The 21,960-nt window shown below is 34.1% G+C and overlaps 1 protein-coding gene across 2 annotated transcripts in view; it reads left to right on the top strand.

Moving 5' to 3' along the window:
- Positions 1-21,538, top strand: part of LOC127834414 (coiled-coil domain-containing protein 86-like) — a 31,345-nt gene extending 9,807 nt beyond the window's left edge. The window contains exons 2-5 of one of the 2 annotated variants that reach the window (XM_052360249.1): positions 12,118-12,231; positions 17,114-17,243; positions 18,067-18,141; positions 21,078-21,538. In XM_052360249.1, the coding sequence (XP_052216209.1) occupies positions 12,161-12,231; positions 17,114-17,243; positions 18,067-18,141; positions 21,078-21,143 (342 nt within the window). In that variant the 5' untranslated portion in view covers positions 12,118-12,160 and the 3' untranslated portion in view covers positions 21,144-21,538. Of the gene's footprint in view, positions 1-12,066; positions 12,232-17,113; positions 17,244-18,066; positions 18,142-21,077 lie in introns of those variants that run through there. The other variant, XM_052360240.1, reaches the window with a different exon arrangement.
- The last annotated feature ends 422 nt before the right edge of the window (positions 21,539-21,960 follow it).

Below are 21,960 nucleotides of genomic sequence, written 5' to 3'. Positions count from 1 at the left end.
CGCTTAAGTGTGAATAATATGTCATTTTTCTTCATCAAAAGATAAAACTGGGTGTATTTACACCCGTGCAAACTGCCAGATAAAATAATAAATACACTACCCCGTTCCTGATACCCTCCAGTATACCAATTATTGTCTCTTTAATTTATGGCAGATGTTATGCAAACAAAGATGGATGCACTAAAAAAGTCTACAATGAACATCAAGATGTGACTGCACATATACATTTTTTATGCCCCCGGATCGACAGATCGGGGGTATATTGTTTTTGGCCTGTCATTCTGTCCCAAAACTTTAAGGTTACAGTAAAGTTTTGCAATAACTGTTGAAATATTGAACATAGCAACTTGATATTTGGCATGCATGTTTATCTCGTGGAGCTGCACATTTTGAGTGGTGAAAGGTCAAGGTCATCCTTCAAGGTCAAAGGTCAAAAATTTAAAACTTTAATATATTAAAGTTTTGCAATAACTTTTCAAATATTGAACATAGCCACTTGATATTTGGCATGCATGTGTATCTCATGGAGCTGCACAATTTGAGTGGTAAAAGGTCAAGGTCATCCTTCAAGGTCAAAGGTCAAAAATTTAAAACTTTATTATATTTAAGTTTTGCAATAACTTTTGAAATATTGAACATAGCCACTTGATATTTGGCATGCATGTGAATCTCATGGAGCTGCACATTTTGATTGGTAAAAGGTCAAGGTCAACCTTCTAGGTCAAAGGTCAAAAATTTAAAACCTTATTATATTAAAGTTTTGCAATTACATTTGAAATATTGAACATAGAAACTTGATATTTGGCATGCATGTGTATCTCATGGAGCTGCACATTTTGAGTGGTGAAAGGTCAAGGTCAAAGGTAAAAAAAGCGGTGCATTAGGGGGCAATGTGTTTCTGACAAACTCATCTCTTGTTGTTTTTTTTAAATAATTTCTTTGAATAAAACAATAACAATCGAATATTCGAACATGAATTTATAATTAAAATATTCTGCAGATTTTTTAATTTTTCGAATATTCGTTGCCATCCCAAATGTTTTGTTAGTTATTATACCCCTATTACCATTGGTAATGGGGGCTATATAGGAGTCACTTTGTCGGTCGGTCTGTCCCAAAATTTCATCCGATCTTCACCAAACTTGTTTTAATAAGCACATTTTTATGCCCCCCTTCGAAGAAGAGGCGGTATATTGCTTTGCTCATGTCGGTCGGTCCACCAGGTTGTTTCTGGATGATAACTCAAGAACGCTTACGCCTAGGATCATGAAACTTCATAGGAACATTGATCATGACTCGCAGATGACCCCTATTGATTTTGAGGTCACTAGGTCAAAGGTCAAGGTCACGGTGACCCGAAATAGTAAAATAAATGGTTTCCGGATGATAACTCAAGAACGCTTATGCCTAGGATCATGAAACTTGATAGGTAGATTGATCAGGACTCGCATATGACCCCTATTGATTTTCAGGTCACTAGGTCAAAGGTCAAGGTCACGGTGACCCGAAATAGTAAAATGGTTTCCGGATGATAACTCAAGAACGTTTATGCCTAGAATCATGAAACTTCATAGGTAGATTGATAATGACTGGCAGATGACCCCTATTGATTTTCAGGTCACTAAGTGGTCACGGTCACCCGAAACAGTAAAATGGTTTCCGGATGATAGCTCAAGAACGCTTATGCATAGGATCATGAAACTTCATAGGTAGATTGATAATGACTCGCAGATGACCCCTATTGATTTTCAGGTCACTAAGTCAGAGGTCAAGGTCACAGTGATCCGAAATAGTAAAATGGTTTCCGGATTATGACTCAATAACGCTTATGCCTCGGATCATGAAACTTGATAGGTAGATTGATCATGACTCGCAGTTGACCCCTATTGATTTTCAGGTCACTATATCAAAGGTCAAGGTCACAGTGACCCGAACTAGTAAAATGGTTTCCGGATGATAACTCTAGAACGCTTTTGACTACGATCATGAAACTTCATAGGTACATTGATCATGACTCACAGATGACCCCTATTGATTTTCAGGTCACTAGGTCAAAGGTCAAGGTCATGGTGACCCGAAATAGTAAAATGGTTTCCAGATGATAACTCAAGAACGCTTATGCCTAGGATCATGAAACTTCATAGGTACATTGATCATGACTCGCAGATGACCCCTATTGATTTTCAGGTCACTAGGTCAAAGGTCAAGGTCATGGTGACCCGAAATAGTAACATGGTTTCCGGATGATAACTCAAGAACGCTTATGCTTAGGATCATGAAACTTCATAGGTACATTGATCATGACTCGCAGATGACCCCTATTGATTTTCAGGTCACTAGGTCAAAGGTCAAGGTCACAGTGACAAAAAACATATTCACACAATGGCTGTCACTACAACGTAGAGCCCATATGTGGGGCATGCATGTTTTACAAACAGCCCTTGTTTAGTCTTGCAGTGGTCAAGTTTGCCTTGGTATACTCAGTCTCAATTTAAAATCTTTAGGAAGGCTTGTAACAAAAAGCACTATTTTAGCTCTTAAACTGTACAGTCATCAAATTTAGAAAAATGGACATAGTATTATTTGTTGACAGTGTTTATGATTGGCAACTTGAAAGCAATAAGCTATAATATCAATTGATCTCTTAGGTATTGTATTGTTTAACTGATTCAATGTTGAACACTGTACAAGTTGCATGTGTTTTTTGACATAAACATAATTTTAAGATTATTTTTTAAACTATTATTTAAAAATGTTAATAAGAAAAGTAGGTAAAAGCAATACAACTCAGTTACTTGTGTATGTGTTAAACCAAGACACACCAGTGTTGGTTTGTTAATAGTTTTTGTTTTAAGTTATTTTTTATAAGGTTATTTGCTGCTTGTATCAAGTTTGGTTTATGCTTAACTAATCACAACATGTTCATGGGTACCGTTAGCTTTTGTGATTACCTATGGAGGCCTCATGTACTATAGCCTTATCTTTATTAACTTAAATGATTTTTTTGTCCCAATTATATCTTACAGGAGGATAAAGAAAACCTTTGTCCCAATTAAATCTCAAGGGGGGGCTAAAAACCTACTCTGTTAGACTAATGAAAGGAAAAGTTTGTCTCTCTCTCTCAGTCGATTTTTCCTCAAAGAACATGAAATTTGCCAAGGAAATTAATTTCTGTTGAAAAAACATGGCCTTCTGGGCTGGTCGATATTACTAAAGAATAATTAGGAAGTCAGGTATTTTCCATATCAACATGAAACTTGCTCAGAACATTGGTCTGATATTTATACCACCATTACCATTGGTAATGGGGGCTATATAGGAGTCACTTGGTCTGTCTGTCCCAAAATTTCATCCGATCTTCACCAAACTTGGTCACAAGTTGTATCTAGATGATGTATAGATCAAGTTTAAATATGGATCATGCCGTGTCAAAAACTAGGTCACAGGGTCACTTAGTGTGTTTTAAACTGAAAGTTTGTCCGGACCATAACTATGTCATTTATCTTAAGATTTTAAAATAACTTGGTATATTTGTTCACCATCATGGGACGGTGTTTCGTGTGAAAAAAGAATATCACCATCTCAAAGGTCAAGGTCACACTTGGAGTTCAAAGGTCAAATGCATGTCAGGGCCATAACTTTATCATTTATTGTGAGATTTAAAAATCATTTCGCAAAATTGTTTACCATCATTGGACCGTGTGCCAGGCGAAAGAATTTCTTCGATATCTCCAAGATCAAGGTCACACTTTGAGTTCAAAGAAAGGTCCAATGCATGTCCCTGCCATAACTTTATCATTTATTGTGAGATTTTAAAATCATTTGGATAATTTGTTCACCATTATTGGATAGTGTGTCGCGCGTAAGAATTACGTCGATATCTCCAAGGTCAAGGTCACATTGTGAGTTTAAAGGTCAAAAATGGCCGTAAATGATCTTGTCCGGGCCATAACTGTGTCATTCATTGTGAGATTTTAAAATTACTTGGTACATTTGTTCACAATCATTGGACAATGTGTCATGCGAAAGAATCACATCGATATCTTCAAAGTCAAGGTCACTCTTGGAGTTCAAAAGTGAAAAATGGCCATAATTGAGCTTGTCCGAGCCATAACTTAAACTATGTCATTCATTGTGAGATTTTAAAATGACTCTGTACATTAATTTTGTTCAGTCATTAGACAGCGTGTCAGCGAAAGAATTCAAGAGTTCAAAGGTCAAAATGGCCATAAATAATAATGGCATAATAATTCTTAAAAATCACCATTTAGATTCTCTTGTTTTGTTAAGACAGCTTGCCAAATAGTCTGTGTCAATGTGGCATGTGGGGGTATACGTCACGTCTGTGACAAGCTCTAGTTCAGTCAACTAAGAAAATGGTTCTTCTCCAATCAAATATGTCCTGTCTGCCAATGAGCGGGCATTTTTTTTTTTTTTTTATTGCTAAAATAAAAACCTTGTGAACAATACAAAACACATCTTAGGTCCAATTCTTCTGAATATGTGTTTATCGTGCATCTTCAACATTTACCTTGTGAACTGTGCAGAGGTTTCATTTCTTGCCTACTGTTTATGAAACTCAGATTTATTTGTCCCAAGATATCTTGGCTGAGTTTATTTGGGCGTGAATTACCGGTAGTAAAAAAGGTTATCATGTGAGATTGAAGCAAAAGCTTGTAAAAATTATACTTAAAATCATAATGTACCATGAAAGTGGTCAGTGGTCCATGTAATGACATATATTAATGAAACTTGGTCAGAACATTTGTCTTGATGATACCTGGACAATAAGTCCTATTGGGTTGAAAACTGATTAACTTTTGAAGTACCAAATCATTCCAGCAACTTTAACTTCTGGAGGGTTGAAGTCCCTTTTTGCAAAAAAAAATATGCAACAGTCAGAGCTTATGTAAACCTTATACATAATAAGTTATATGTATAGTTTCATAAAGTAATGGGTTTTCTGGTTCAGTCATCAAATTGGCATAGAAAGTTTTGTTCTTAGCTGATAATTCATTATGCCTAGATTGCCATACTAATAGTTCATACTGGTAAAGATCTGTTTAAAAAAAAGAATTGTAAATATTATATTTTTGTATTTTACTGCTTTGAAATATTATTAAAATCATTTCTAGATGACATACATTGACACTTATTTTAATGCAAGTCAAAAAAAGTGTTACTAGTATAAATTACTAGTATCAAGCATTGTTAAATGTATCCGAAACCTAAAGAACTAGAATTGCACCTTTAGATTCTAATAAAAATAATTAATTGTACTTGGATTGGAGATGCTATAAGTTTATTATTTTCTGAATTCATATCTAAGTGTGTATCATTTTCATAGGAACATTTAAAAAAAACTCTATACAACAGTTGTTTCTGATGCAGTTTTTCTTTGTATATTGTTAAGTGCCTTGGAATGAACACAATTTGCATTTTCTATAATTTTTTTGAAAAGATCAGTCTTTGCTTTGCTCACCAAACAATTAAGTATGAACAGGCAAATGACTGATATTTCATTGTTTTTGAAACCTGTGAATTTTTCCAATGATGTCAGATTTGTAGGTAAAATATAATCTTGATGTGGTTTCATGCAAGTGAGAAGGTATTAAAAAGTCTGTACAAGTTGAAATGTAATGATCTTATTTAATTAATGTACATTTTTCACCATTGAACTTCAAATGGCTTTTCCTACCTTGTCATTAATTATGCCATGCAGAGTAGTGATTGTATTAAGGTGACATGTATTAACTCAGGGATACTGCTGTAGCTATGTGTGTTATATATTCATTGAACAAATAGAATAGATGATTATTAAAATAAGAAAATGCATCTTACTTTTAGCATTAAAACTCTGAAGCTTTCTGTATTTGTAAAAAATAATTTTTAAAGTGAAACAAAATGTTCATAATTTTTATTCAGCTGCAATTCCAATGTTTAAGTAAAAATTAACTACCATTATCCTTTACATTCTTGCTTTTTTCTAAGCAAAATGATAAAGTTAATGATCTCGTCATATTATTTCTATGCATGTTTTTAGTAAATACAAAACATTTATTTTAAAGCACTTATGATAAATTGTTTATAGAATCTTTCTTATTGACAAACCTTATTTATATATTTTTTAAGAACAAAATGTGCTAAGAATGTTTTTTATTCAATGTGTGGGTTGATTGTGTAAATCATTTTGATATTTATTCAACAAACTTGTAAATGGGCCTTACTCTGAGAAAACCTTGCATGTGCGCAAAGTGTCACCCCTGATTAGCCTAAGCAGTCATGTGCGCAAAGTGTCACCCCTGATTAGCCTGTGCAGTCATGTGCGCAAAGTGTCACCCCTGATTAGCCTGTGCAGTCATGTGCGCAAAGAGTCACCCCTGATTAGCCTGTGCAGTCATGTGCGCAAAGTGTCACCCCTGATTAGCCTGTGCAGTCATGTGCGCAAAGAGTCTACCCTGATTACCCTGTGCAGTCATGTGCGCAAAGTGTCACCCCTGATTAGCCTGTGCAGTCATGTGCGCAAAGTGTCACCCCTGATTAGCCTGTGCAGGCATGTGCGCAAAGTGTCACCCCTGATTAGCCTGTGCAGTCATGTGCGCAAAGAGTCTACCCTGATTACCCTGTGCAGTCATGTGCGCAAAGTGTCACCCCTGATTAGCCTGTGCAGTCATGTGCACAAAGTGTCACCCCTGATTAGCCTGTGCAGTCATGTGCGCAAAGTGTCACCCCTGATTAGCGAGTGCAGTCATGTGCGCAAAGTGTCACCCCTGATTAGCCTGTGCAGTCATGTGCGCAAAGTGTCACCCCTGATTAGCCTGTGCAGTCATGTGCGCAAAGTGTCACCCCTGATTAGCCTGTGCAGTCATGTGCACAAGATGTCACCCCTGATTAGCGAGTGCAGTCATGTGCGCAAAGTGTCACCCCTGATTAGCGAGTGCAGTCATGTGCACAAAGTGTCACCCCTGATTAGCCTGTGCAGTCATGTGCGCAAAGTGTCACCCCTGATTAGCCTGTGCAGTCATGTGCGCAAAGTGTCACCCCTGATTAGCCTGTTCAGTCAGCATAGGCTTATAAGGGATGACACTTTTAGCCTATGATTGATTTTTGTTTAGAAAATATTGATTAAACTGAGAAATGCCAGTAAACTGGAAGGGGTTGACCCTGATTTGTCTATGCAAACTACACTGACAAAACTGTGCCCCACATGAATGATTAGTGGTTTTCCCAGAGACCAATTCAAATATATTTAAACCATGTCCTATTCATTCTTTATAAACAAAATTGTAAAAAATAATTGTAGTAGTTATTTATAACTATGGACACCACTAAATGTTGAATTATTCCACTTTTAAATTGAATTAAGTTTTAAGAATTTTTTTAACTACAGAAAAATAGCACTTTTTATGTAACTGATGAAAAACAAACTTGAACTTAATGTTTACTAGGTGTTTTTTTAAGTCTTGTTATTTAATCAAGTTATGTAATGTCTGTTTTATTTAAATGTTGATGTAATATTTAAATGTTGATGTAAATTATATTTTACTGCATTCATTACATTTCTTTTTATAAAATTGAGTATATTTTTATTGATGAATTGTTAACTAATGTCGATTTAAAGGCATTCTCATTAATAAAAGTGTATGTCCAAATCATTGCTCTTTCTGGTTTGTTTGTTGTTAAGTTGCTCCGACCATTGATTTTAATTACCCTGGGGTACGCAATAATTTGTATGCATTAAATTTTCTATTTGCTTGAGGACTTTTCTGCATTTTGTATTAGTTTCCAACCAATAATGCACATAAAGTTGATGCAAAATGCACAGACATGTTTGGAAACATACATATGCCAGAAAGCTTATAATAATATCCTAGAAGAAGATGAATCAGGTATGCGAAGACATCCCAGAGAATAAATACATGTTTAGAGAATGCCTGTGGGCAAGTGGTAACAGGCTGGTGGCAGAACTTGATTGTCGTGGGTTCGATCCATCTCTCTAACCAACTCGTCTTTTGCACGAGAAATTACAAGCAGGTGCAGTTTACCAGTTGCATCACAACAGACACTTAAAGACCCGAACGCATTACATTCAATCTCGCAGGATAACACGTCATAACGCGATCAGCCTGTAAGTAGTCCCAGAAAAGGCTACCAGCTAACACAGCTTGATGTGTTTTCTATAAAAGCAACATGGATACTCAAAAGTCAACGAATGTTAAGTAAATTGTTTTGAGTGTTTTTCGTACACTATTTCGTAAAATAAAGTTAATCCATAAAAAATCAGTGTTCCTTATAGCAATAGACAACATTTAAACGCTAGATTTGTTCGGGTACAATATATTTAACGAGATACAAAATGCTCGTTTTGTGTGTGTGTTACAACATATTCCATATGAATTTCCCGCGACGATATCCGAACATCTATGACCGAACGCGAGATTGGCTTCGGGCAGCGCATGAGAACTAAGTCTTGCTTCCGACGCTGCTCGAAGCAAATCTCGCGTCTGCACTTAAATGTTTGGATATCCTTTTGGGAAAAAATGGGTTACAATGCTAGTGACGACTTGGAAATAAACACACACTTTAAAGGGAAATTATACGATTTTGATATGTGTTAAATTGTAATATACAAATGTATTGATAAAAATATGTTACAATAACACAAAATAGGCTAGACAAATTATACATTGAAGGCGAATTCGATAAAATGCAGCAGAGACAAATTAGCGCCCCGAGCCGATTATGACGAAGATATATCGTACATATTTTCCTACAATAACTGAAGCATTCGTCCTTTTATTAGGATCGGAGTTAGTGTTTGTGTTTCATATGAATTTTATTTTAATTTTTATTAAAATACATGTATAATATCATATTTTTTTACACATTTTATATGAATTCATAAATATTTGACAAAATCGTATAATCTCCCTTTAAAGTTATTTCTATTACATATATTTGGATAACTTTAAAGTGATAACAATAAGGAATACACACGTCTTAACAATACAGTATCGTAACACACGCGCACAAAGTTCTCATATACTCTCGCACACACACGCAAACAATCATCGTTTTAAATGGCATATATTTTATTCGACATAAGTGTGTTTTTTTTGCTTATTCAAATACCGATAACATTTTCACTATTTTTTTTATATAAAAGGAATTTAAACAACATTAAACAACTGAGCACACATATGAATAAATAAATATGCGATCGGAAATGCCTGCAACGTGTTTGCTAATATTGTCATAAAGCATAAAAAAAATAAGGGAATATGTATATAATTCATTTGTAAATGGACATTAATGAACGTTACTGTTATTTTTTAATTAATATATTTCATATAAGCAAGCAAAGTAACGCATTGAGTTCTAATTGACAGCATACTTTTGTTCCTGAAGAGATACGCATCGTTAATGCATTAAGCAGGTGTTTTAATCCGACCCCATCATTAATTATCAAGCTAAGCCATTGTCTATTACCCGCACCTATGGCAGATTTTATGACCTTTACCAGACAGACAGACAGACATAGTTTATTCAGACTTATAAAATAGTACATTGTCTTAATACTAAACATACACATCATATTCTGTCACGTGAATGCGAATAATAACATAACATTATATAACATAAAATCAATACAAATAAACATAATATATGGTAAGAAGACATAAGTTCCAACGAGGGGTGGTGAAAGCTATTCAACAGTATTGTTTAGGATTGTATTTCTTACAACTAGAGCTTTTATATATTTGCATACATTGGAAATTATTAATCTATCACAAGAAACTAATAATTTGTGAAATTTATACACAGATGGATTAATATAAGATGTATTCCTTATATATTTTTTTCTTAAATCGATGTTACATCGGCATATACAAAAAAAAAATATTCGTCTTCTAAATCAGTGTCATTACAACATAAACAATATCGTTCATTGCGTGGAATATTGTGTTGGGCATATCTGCCAGTTTGAATTCTCAACGGGTTTGCAGAGACTCTTATTCTTACAAAAAATAAACGCAGACGTCCAGGAAGTAAGTCCAAATATTCTTCATATGTAAAAGAGGTTTTAAAAACTTTATACATATCTAATACAGGACTGCTATTCAGTTTACCATACCACTCTTGTCTAAAATTGTCAACAAGTCTACATTTGAATTCTCTAATAAAACTATTTATTTGCACAACATTTGGATTTTCAAATACATAACCAAATCCATAATTATTTAACATGTTTTTGACATGTGAGACCCAATTTGTAAAACCTTTATTACAATCGTTTAAAGCTTGTTTGTAAACAATTTGCATAGTAATATTTTCACTGGTTAAAATTTTAAACCAATATTTTATAATTTGTACAAACCTGTTTACATACAATGGATATCTACCTAATTCTCCATAAACAGCAACATTACATGTATTTATTTTAACCTGAAGTAATCGTTTGCAAAATTTTAAATGTATGCGTTCAATTTACCAGGTTGTAAAGTACATGTGTGATGGGTCACTGGATAGACGAAAATAAGCAGATTTAAGATTAGAAGTTAAAAAAATAATAATAAAATCTAATAAAGGGGAAAATCTGGGTGTCCGCTGACAAATATAAATTTTAAAAATGTGCAAATTATAACCATGTCATAGATTTGACTGTTATTTTGTTCAAGCTTATATAAGAAAATAAGTTGACTGTCAATAGTTCTTAGCTAGTAATTATATTCAACATAGTTTGCATTAACACATATCAAACAAATACTCATTGTTTATACCATTAATCAAAAGCAATATTAAAGGGGCCTTTTCACAGATTTTGGCTTTTTTTAACTTATTCATTAAATGCTTTATATCGATAAATGTAAACATTGGATCGTAAAAGCTCCAGTAAAAAATCAAGAATAAAATTAAAAAAAGGAAAAGAACATTGCCCGGAACAGGTTTCGAACCAGTGACCCCTGGAGTCCTGAAGTAAAAACGCTCTAGCCTACTGAGCTATTCCGCCGAGTACACGTACCGGATGTATTTTATACCTTATATAAGCAATCTTCGTAGTTTCACAAAATTTAACGACAAAAACAGAACTTTCCAAATTATTCAATCGTTTCGCGTTGCAACGCTTTATAATTTTTAGGTTTTAAAATCGTCAAAAGATGCATATAATGGCTATATTAGACCATGGTAAATGTTCAGTAATACTGTTTCCTCACAATTATCATAACTAAAACGAAAATTTGCGAATTTGAAACAACTTTTTTCAATTTTGTCAATTTACCAAAGCGTGAAAAGATCCCTTTAAACAAACGAACCGACAATCGATTCAATTAGATCCGACACAATTCCACAAGCATATTGATTGGTAACAGTTTGTAAACGATAATGCTGTTAAATTAATTTCCTTAATCAATGATAATCGAAGGCAATATTAAACACAAATTTACAAATAAATCAATAAACATATCAACGAAGTACTCATCATTAACACCTTTAATCGATTACAATTAAAAGACATTTTCAATGAACGAACCGACAATCTATACCCGCTGTAATCAATTAAGTTTTAATCAAAAGGTGTAATAAAATATAGGGCCGAATAAAGCTGGTGCCGAATCGACCTGAATTTTCAGACTGGGTCGAAAAAGCTTGGTGCCGAAAAATCCTGCTACCAAAATAGGGAGGTTCGCAAATTCACATTATAAGAAAAACAAAGCTCCATATTTCGATATTTCGAACGGCCTTTTGAAATAAGTTTGAAAACAGGTATTTAATGTTTTTTTAGCTTTGCAAAAAGGGCCATATCTCAGGAAAGTCTTAAACCCGAAACTAGATACCAGTATGGAGGTGAGATGCGCTTGTTCACATGCTGGTAAGTGGGTTGTTACGTTTCATCATTCCAGCAGAAATGTAATTCAAGTTACGTGCAATACAATTTAAAAATGTAACGTTTTGCTATAAAAGGTTATAACCCCGTGGAAAAATCTAGATGCGAATTAATCGACCCCCCCATTCAGAAATATGTTTTTTTCTGTAACAATGTGTGATATACTAGTGTGTAGCCGCCAACAACTATCTGGTCACGATTATTTCCGTTATAAACAGTGGCACGTTATATTATATTATTTGATAAAGATTTCTAAATTACAGCATTTAAACAATGGAAACGTTAAAAAATATTCCTAAGGGAAAACCAAAGTCGGGAAGAGTTTGGAAACCGACAAAATCGAGGTGTAGTAATCATTTTGTCATATATGTCCGAGTCCTACTATCGTTATTACTATATGTTTTCGGACATTCTAAATTTTCGGATACCCCCGTTTTTAGCCAAAATAATGATCTTTCGTAAGTGTTAATTTAGGAACATGCGTTATTTTTCAATAATCAATGCCTCTAAATTTTCAGACAGGATCTTTTACAAGGCTAAGCCTTTTTACCATATTACTTCCCAGTTGCGTTTATCTGATGACACCGGTTTGACATGCTGATCACAGGGACCTTTTCATGTTTTGGTAACTTGACAACTTGACAAAATTAAACAAGAAATATCTGTTTAAACAGATATACGGCTTTGATTGTGGTTGGAGTTAGTGAAAGGTAAACAGGGTTTTCATTAGGAACCGCCCCCCCTCCCGCCCCCCGGAAATTTTTTGAAATAAAGGTAAAGGTGCCAAATCGTGGCTTCTGAGCGATTTTGGGCAATTATTTTACATGATTTTCCTCAGTTAAAATAGTGGATATTAATGTGAATTGTTAAGTCCTCAGGTTACATCAACTCTCGGGGGTGTCAATTGTCCCAAATTTGAAATCCTGAAAATAAAATCTGGGTGCCGATAGGGCCCACGGGGGGTTTAGGGCACACTCTGGACAGGGGTCCAGGGGACCAGAGGCCCACGGAAGCATCTGCAATTTAGCTTATTTGAAACGAAGAAATCGCTTCTCCTGAGCTTTAAGACACCTGTATTTTTAAGAGATTCAAAACAGAAAAAAATACTTTGGCTAGCAAATATCACAATCTATTTCTTTAAATTTTCATGTAGATGCATGGGTCTGAGGTGGAATGTCCCCGTCGGGGGCGAAGGGCCCGGGCCTTAGCTTGATGTATAATTTCTGTGCATTACATAACATGTATTCTTTACAGTATTAATGAAAATCTGAATTAAACAAACACTGGAAATTTTAACATTTTAATAAGTTGTAACTTCCAATAATGACAATGACATTTCAAAATATATAACTAAACCAATTTAAATGACTAGTCCACAAGTAGTTATTGCAAATAAGAAGAAACAGTACAAACTGTAAACATCTTTATCACCTGTCAAACAATAACATTCAATATAATTAACCTCTACTTAACACGATCCCATTTTACCAAGAGTATGTGACTAGCAATTCAAATAATATTACCAAAGGAGCAAGTTACCTTAAGAAAAATAAAGTCTGATAAACATCACAATAATTAAAACAATAATACTGAAGCATTTTATGAGCAAATACCTGAACATTTATAAGTAATACTGTGTTAAGAGTACACAATGACTGTCTTTTTCTGAAATAATTGATTATTCAGTTTATAAAGATTGTGTGCCTGTTGACATGAGAATAATTGTTTTTATTTGATTAACTTAATCATTTTTTTGGGAAAAAAATCGGGCATAGGTTGCCCCAGCTGATGCAATCTTAGGATTTAAATATTTTGCTGAGGAAGCTTCTTTGGGCCATTTTTTTCAAATACAATTTTGGACATAGCTTAACATTGCAGTGCCAATTCAATATATTTAGCATTTAAGGCAACCAAGTCCGACCTTAATCATGAAAAAATCAGGAGAGTTTGGGGCTCGAGAGTTTCATTTATCCTAATGAAAGACTCACCCTCCTGTAAAATGTGGTAACAAATAAATCCACTTACCGCTCGGAGGATCAAAACTCCGCGGAGAAACCAAACATCAACGAAATCTGTCGAAAATCAAATAAAAAACGAAATGAAAGTGTATCAGGAAAGTGCATTTATCCGCAGGTGCCGGTAAATGATAAACGTTAACAAAACTGGAACAAGATAACTTCAACCGCGAACTATCGTTCTTACTCGAAACACAAACGAAAAAGTCGTTTATATTTCTTTTTTTTTACATATCCAATTGTTGACTTTGTCACAGTTTTTTACCTTGAATCAAAGTCGTACAGTCTCGTTACCCGCTCTGCGATTGGACAATTATATCGATACGACCAATGAAAAAGCAGTTAACATATATCGGTTAAGGTTGTTTACTTCCGTTTCAGACAGTTAGTATATTAACGAATACTAAATATCTCGTCATCGTCGTGAAAATTAGCCGATGTTTTTTTCTTAAATTTTCTTTCCGAATTTGAGCCGGCCTGACTAACATTTTTAGGCGGTCAAATCGGCCGCTGGCCGCCTCCTAATGAAAACCCTGGGTAAAGAGTTCAATGAATGAGATCAAAGATAGCAAATGTCTTTCTATGCAGTTCTTAGCTGCATCACACGCAGTACAGGATGTTACGCGGAGTTTTTGCGGCTTATTTTTCATTAATACATATTGCTGGTCATAAACCTATATTTACAACACAAAAAACCAAAAGAAGAATGGAAGTGAAAACTGTGAAATTAAAACATATTAGTCAACCGGCCTCACACGAAGTATCCGTACATATTTTAATCGAATAAACCTATTTTAGTGGTTTTTCGGGCATTGCTATTTGATTCGATTGTTAACAGTGTCATGACATCATGCTCATGCTTAATACATTAGTCAATATGGTGGAATAATTCTTATTAAATTAATCAAAAAATAATATTTATCATGGTATTGTTGAAAACACATTAAAAATATATTATCGACATGCCATAATTTTATCGCTGAATATCTTCATTTAACATATTTGTGGTCTAAAGAAAATTCCAGTTCACCTAGTTCACTCGATACCGTCTGTATAATATAAAAATTATTTTACTGGCCGCAAACTGACCCTGATACCTTGCAGGTTAGAATGCAATGCATTAATGTGAGGCCACGCTTCCATTGCTGGAACAACGGCTTGTTTAAAACTTTATACTTTTACATGTTAAATGTTCAATTTCGAAAAAAATTAAAATGGTTTGGCCAAAACGAAAATCAGGATAGGGAAAAACGATTCTTTTATGAACTTAAATATACTAGTACACAGGAATATGGAAGGAATTACTAAATATGAGAACATAGCCTTTAAGTACAAACGATCTGGGGCTGGCAATCCTCTGAAAATAAAAGGTGCACGCACAAACTGTATTGATGTCGAGAGTTGATTGTAAAACTTCTATCTATCAAGCCTTTTTATTAGAGATAAAATTGTTTCATGCTGAACACGCAGTAAAACAGTGTTACAAAGATCTGGTCATGTTTCGAATGTTCTGGTGGTATGCTCAAATCAGCCAATGGAATAAATGAAGTGTATTCATTCGTGTCTAGCCGTGGGAAATTTTATTTTAATTTTATTCGACATTAACAAAGGTCAGGAAAGGTCAAAAGTGACGTTAAACAGCTACGCCTAATCGCAAATTTGCGTTGTAGTTATGATATTTGTAAGGAAACAGTTATATTAAACATTTATCATGCTCTAAAATATCCATAATTCAGACATGGCGAAAGCCCGTATGTCCGTCGGACATTGCCAACAAACAATTAAAATGATCTGTCTGTCTGTCTGTCCGTCCGTCCGTGCGTCCGTCCGTTTATTTCCAAAACTTAAACCTTGGTTAAAGTTTGATAACTTTTTCAATATTGAACATACCATCTTGATATTAACCATGCATGGGTATCTCATAGAGCTGCTCATTTTGAATGGTGATAAATCGAGGTCAAAGTCATCCTTCAAGGTCAAAGGTCAAATATCATTGTATTTTTCTTTCCTAAAACTTTAACCTTCGTTAAAGTTTTATCATAACTTTTTTAATATTGAACACAGTAACTTCATATTTGGCATGCATGTGTATCTCGTGGAGCTGCACATTTTGAGTGGTGAAAGGTCAAGGTCATCATTCAAGGTCAAAGGTCACAAATTAAAAAAATTAATTCATTTCTCCATTCAATCTCTTTCTAACTTCTCGTGGAGCTTCACATTTTGAGTGGTTAAAGGTCAAGTTCAACCTTCAAGGTCAAAGGTCAAAGTAAAAAAAAACTTGAATTTTCATAACATTTTTAATATTGAACACAGCAAATTCATTACTGGCATGCATGTGTATCTCATGGAGCTGCACATTTTGAGTGGTGAAAGGTCAAGGTCATCCTTCAAGGTCAAGGGTCACAAATTAAAAAAAATATTTCATTTCTCCTTTCAATCTCTTACTTACTTCTAGTGGAGCTGCACAAGTGGTGAAAGGTAAAGGTCAACCTTCAAGGTCAAAGGTCAAAAAAATAATAAAAATGTCATCATTTTTTATGCCCCCGGATCGAATGATTGGAGGCATTTTGTTTTTGGCCTGTCTGTCTGTCATTCCTTCATTCTGTCCCAAAACTTTAACCTTACAGTAAATATTTGCAATAACTTTTGAAATATTGAACATAGCAACTTGCTATTTGGCATACATGTGTATCTCATGGAGCTGCACATTTTGAGTGCTGAAAGCGCAGGTTTTGTTTTGGCCCGATTTTATAGCCAAAATTCGGCTATGTTCCCAATCACAAAAAGTATACTTTTTTCCCAAAATGTTGCAAAAAATTCCCAATTTCCAAAAAAAAATTAATTTTTTTTTGTTAGAAAGAAGTGTCCAATGCGTATTTTATCTCAATTGTAATTCAATTACATCTAACAAAGTTTTATATGATTTTGTTCTTTAAATTTGAATGATTATAAAGAGTTATATCAAATTAAGTATTTCCCTAATCAACTTGGACTTTTCATTTGGAATAAAAAGGCTAATGAATTTATTTTCCCAGTTTCATGAAAATGCAGAAAAAATTCCCAATTCCAAAGCAATGGGCTATCTTCCCAAAAAGTGAAAAAATTTAACCTGGAAAGGTCAAGGTCATCCTTCAAGGTCAAAGGTAAAAACAACAAACGGCGCATTAGGGGGCATGGTGTTTCTGACAAACACATCTCTTGTTTATTGTAGATTTTCTAACATGACGTTGAACAAGGCATTAAAGACATCCTGGGAAAAGAAGATGGCAAAGAAGGCGGAACTTAAATCTGTAAAGGATTTTGAAAAGCAACTGAAGGAGCAAAGAAAACACGAATTAGAGGTCAATTTGCTCAGACACTGAGTGTTTAAATATGTAATATTGTAATAATAATATATACCTTGTAATTTAGAAGTATGTTTAAAACATGAATTATCCAGGTTCAAATATTGGTTCAATTCTGAGCCCTCATTTTTAGTTCGGCTGTTTTCAGAGAAAACCCGAGGTGTTGTCATAGCCATCTCGTCCTGTCCGTTGTTGTGTCATCCGCGTTGTGCTAAAACCTTAACATTTTGTCAAGGTTTTGAACATTTGCTCTAAAATCAAAGTGCTTCCACCTACAACTTTGAAACTTCATATGTAGCTCCACCTTGATGAGTTTGACACGCCACACCCATATTTGGGTCACTTATTCAAAGGTCAAGGTCACTGTGACCTTTAAAAGAAAAAAATTTCTGACAGGCTTTCATTTGTTCAAAAATGCACCCGCAGTCGAGCGTGTCACCAGTTATGTGGTGCTCTTGTTTTACTCGTTATCTCCTTAATGAAATCTGAATCATCAATGCCCTCTTGCAGTTATCACTTACAGGTTAACTCTTTACAAAGTATTGCAAAATTAACAATATACCCCTCAGGTACACATTTTGATCCATTTGAAGTCCATTAGAAAATCAAATGGAATGAATGATCTGTCTTACTAGATTTAAGTTTAAAATGCTTTATTTCCACCCCTTAGATGCTGATGAACAGCAAACAGCATAAAACTGAACAGCTTGTTAGTTATTTGCAGGCTGTTCTGGTTTTATTCTGGTTGCCTTTAGCCATTTTCACTTGAAAACACAATCCATATGTTCATATTAAGACTGGAGGTATCATGTTATTTCAGGCGCGGCGTCAGAGGGCAGATGAGAACAAGAAAAGGAGACTAGAAAATGAAAGAAAAGCTGAAATTGTTCAACCAGTAAGTTACAAACCATTTGTGTGTGCATGTATGGGAAACCTTACAAATATATTTATGAAGAGATTGAGCATTTAAGTGTTATATATTCTAATATATCCATACCACATACATAATTTTCAAGCTAAAGCCTCAATATGTATCTTATTTTAGACCCTAGAGCAAACATGTTCATGGGATGTGATGTAACTTACTTTATTGAAGTATTGATTAACCCTTTGCATGCTGGGAAATTTGTCTTCTGCTAAAATGTTGTCTGCTGAATTTCTAAAATTAGCATTTTCTTCGATTTTTTTCAAAGAATACTATCAGAATAGCAAACAGTTTGGATCCAGATGAGACGCCACATTCTGTGGCGTCTCATCTGGATCCAAACTGTTTGCAAAGGCCTTCAAAATCCGGTTCCAGCGCTCAAAGGGTTAATTGAATCATTACAATAAGAGTAAAGAGATGACATGGAATTGATTTCATACCATAGCTGTTTACTGTACTTGATCAATGTATTAAAGGTGTAGAGTAGAGAGATGACATGGAATTGATTTCATACCATAGCTGTTTACTGTACTTGATCAATGTATTAAAGGTGTAGAGTAAAGAGATGACATGGAATTGATTTCATACCATAGCTGTTTACTGTACTTGATCAATGTATTAAAGGTGTAGAGTAGTAAAGAGATGACATGGAATTGATTTCATACCATAGCTGTTTACTGTACTTGATCAATGTAGTAAAGGTGTAGAGTAAAGAGATGACATGGAATTGATTTCATACCATAGCTGTTTACTGTACTTGATCAATGTATTAAAGGTGTAGAGTAGTAAAGAGATGACATGGAATTGATTTCATACCATAGCTGTTTACTGTACTTGATCAATGTATTAAAGGTGTAGAGTAGTAAGTTATGGAATTGATTTCATACCATAGCTGTTTACTGTACTTGATCAATGTATTAAAGGTGTAGAGTAGAGAGATGACATGGAATTGATTTCATACCATAGCTGTTTACTGTACTTGATCAATGTATTAAAGGTGTAGAGTAAAGAGATGACATGGTATTGATTTCATACCATAGCTGTTTACTGTACTTGATCAATGTATTAAAGGTGTAGAGTAGTAAAGAGATGACATGGAATTGATTTCATACCATAGCTGTTTACTGTACTTGATCAATGTAGTAAAGGTGTAGAGTAAAGAGATGACATGGAATTGATTTCATACCATAGCTGTTTACTGTACTTGATCAATGTATTAAAGGTGTAAAGTAGTAAAGAGATGACATGGAATTGATTTCATACCATAGCTGTTTACTGTACTTGATCAATGTATTAAAGGTGTAGAGTAGTAAAGAGATGACATGGAATTGATTTCATACCATAGCTGTTTACTGTACTTGATCAATGTATTAAAGGTGTAGAGTAAAGAGATGACATGGAATTGATTTCATACCATAGCTGTTTACTGTACTTGATCAATGTATTAAAGGTGTAGAGTAGTAAAGAGATGACATGGAATTGATTTCATACCATAGCTGTTTACTGTACTTGATCAATGTATTAAAGGTGTAGAGTAGTAAGTTATGGAATTGATTTCATACCATAGCTGTTTACTGTACTTGATCAATGTATTAAAGGTGTAGAGTAGTAAAGAGATGACATGGAATTGATTTCATACCATAGCTGTTTACTGTACTTGATCAATGTATTAAAGGTGTAGAGTAGTAAGTTATGGAATTGATTTCATACCATAGCTGTTTACTGTACTTGATCAATGTATTAAAGGTGTAGAGTAGTAAAGAGATGACATGGAATTGATTTCATACCATAGCTGTTTACTGTACTTGATCAATGTATTAAAGGTGTAGAGTAGTAAGTTATGGAATTGATTTCATACCATAGCTGTTTACTGTACTTGATCAATGTATTAAAGGTGTAGAGTAGTAAAGAGATGACATGGAATTGATTTCATACCATAGCTGTTTACTGTACTTGATCAATGTATTAAAGGTGTAGAGTAGTAAGTTATGGAATTGATTTCATACCATAGCTGTTTACTGTACTTGATCAATGTATTAAAGGTGTAGAGTAGTAAAGAGATGACATGGAATTGATTTCATACCATAGCTGTTTACTGTACTTGATCAATGTATTAAAGGTGTAGAGTAGTAAGTTTTTCTTATTCATTTACATGTTTATGATGTTGAAAATCTTGGAAACATTATTTCTTCAAACAAAACATATTTCAGGTACGTGTCTGCAAGTTGAAAACATTTTGGTTTTCTTGAAGAACCAGTTATCAAATAAGAAATATATTTTTGTCCAAAGAACAACTGATTGCAAAATAGAAGTTATAATGCTGTATATAATATAGTAATACAGACGCATTCATCTGCCTGTGAGAAGTTACAATTTCAGCCTGGCTGCCTAATAAAGCAAGCTCATTGCCCAAAGATTACCTGATTACTTTTTAATGAACTACATCATCCAAATATGGCCCAGCCCTAATATATGCAAAGTATGGCAAGAAGCTATCACATCTGATATAAAGAAAAGCAAATTTTTGGTGATCTCTTTAGCTGACATTATGAACTTATCAGAGTATACAGATTGAGAGGTTTATCTGGAGTAATGTCCATTTTTGGATATATCTTCAGACCCATTTCTACATGGCATGGTGAAAACTGGTGTGCTAATTGTGCTGATAAAGTATTAACTTAAACAGTTTTTATTCCTTTTCCTTCAAAGTGTTTTATTGAAACGCCAATGTCTAAGTGCTCTGACAGGAATGATGCTTGTGTCTATAAACTGCATGCCTTTGAGCTGTTTGGTAGCTTAATAATAACTATAAATATTCAGATTTAAAACAAAATTGAAATAAAACTGATTATCGCATATTCATGAATATTTAAAAATTCAGGGTATTTTTATGTGTTTTTTTGCAGGTTAAAAACACAGCAAAAATCAAGCGCATGAAGAAGAAACAGTTGCGGCTGATTCAGAAGAGATGAGCTTTCCTTACTGAATTGTATGCAACATTTGTGCTCAATAGAATTTGAGTTATCAAGGGAAATAAATATATGTAGAACAAGTGTTGATGAACGTGTAGGTTTTGTCCCATCATGTGCTGGACATAGTAGACAATAACAAATTGCTGATGAAGTGGTCTCTATGTACAAGAGAATGTTATGATTCTTAACTTCTCTATATTGATGGTATCAATAATGAATCTGGTCTGTATGTTTTTTAGCAGTGATGTTTAATTTAGTTGTAATGTTTGATCTAATAAAGAGAAAACAAATTGTTACAGTGTGAGATATTTTGAAGTGTATCTTTTTTAACAATGTCATTTTTTGTGAACTTTGTATTTATTACATAATTCTACAAATAAAGAGAGAACAATAAAGTTGGTTTATTTGAGTACAACATTTTACAGAAGTTGTTCATTGATTTTAATGTTTCTGAAACATTTCATATGTGACATAAGTATCAAGATTGAATGATTTTAATAACATGAAAAGCCATACAAACTCTTAATTAGTTTTCATATTGTCATTAATGATAATTAACATACATTTTAACAGTTTTTAAAGTCAGCAATCTTATTTTGCCTTTTTGACGATGCTGGAACAGCATCGTCCAAGGTTTGATTACCATCTAAAAAAAATTCACAATGGCGACCTATGTAAAAGACCGAGCCAGTCCGATTGAGATAACTCGATTTTTTAGGTTACTTCCCTTTTGCATTCGCTACTGCGTAGGAGATTGCTCGTCATTGATAACATTCTCCTAGCAGAGTTGTCGTTCGTGTTTCAACATTCAACAATG

This window comes from Dreissena polymorpha, chromosome 1 (genome assembly GCF_020536995.1).
Source record: "Dreissena polymorpha isolate Duluth1 chromosome 1, UMN_Dpol_1.0, whole genome shotgun sequence".
In the NCBI taxonomy this organism is placed as follows: domain Eukaryota; kingdom Metazoa; phylum Mollusca; class Bivalvia; order Myida; family Dreissenidae; genus Dreissena; species Dreissena polymorpha.
The sequence above is the reverse complement of the archived record's forward strand: the minus strand, read 5'-3'. Positions and strand labels throughout refer to the sequence as shown.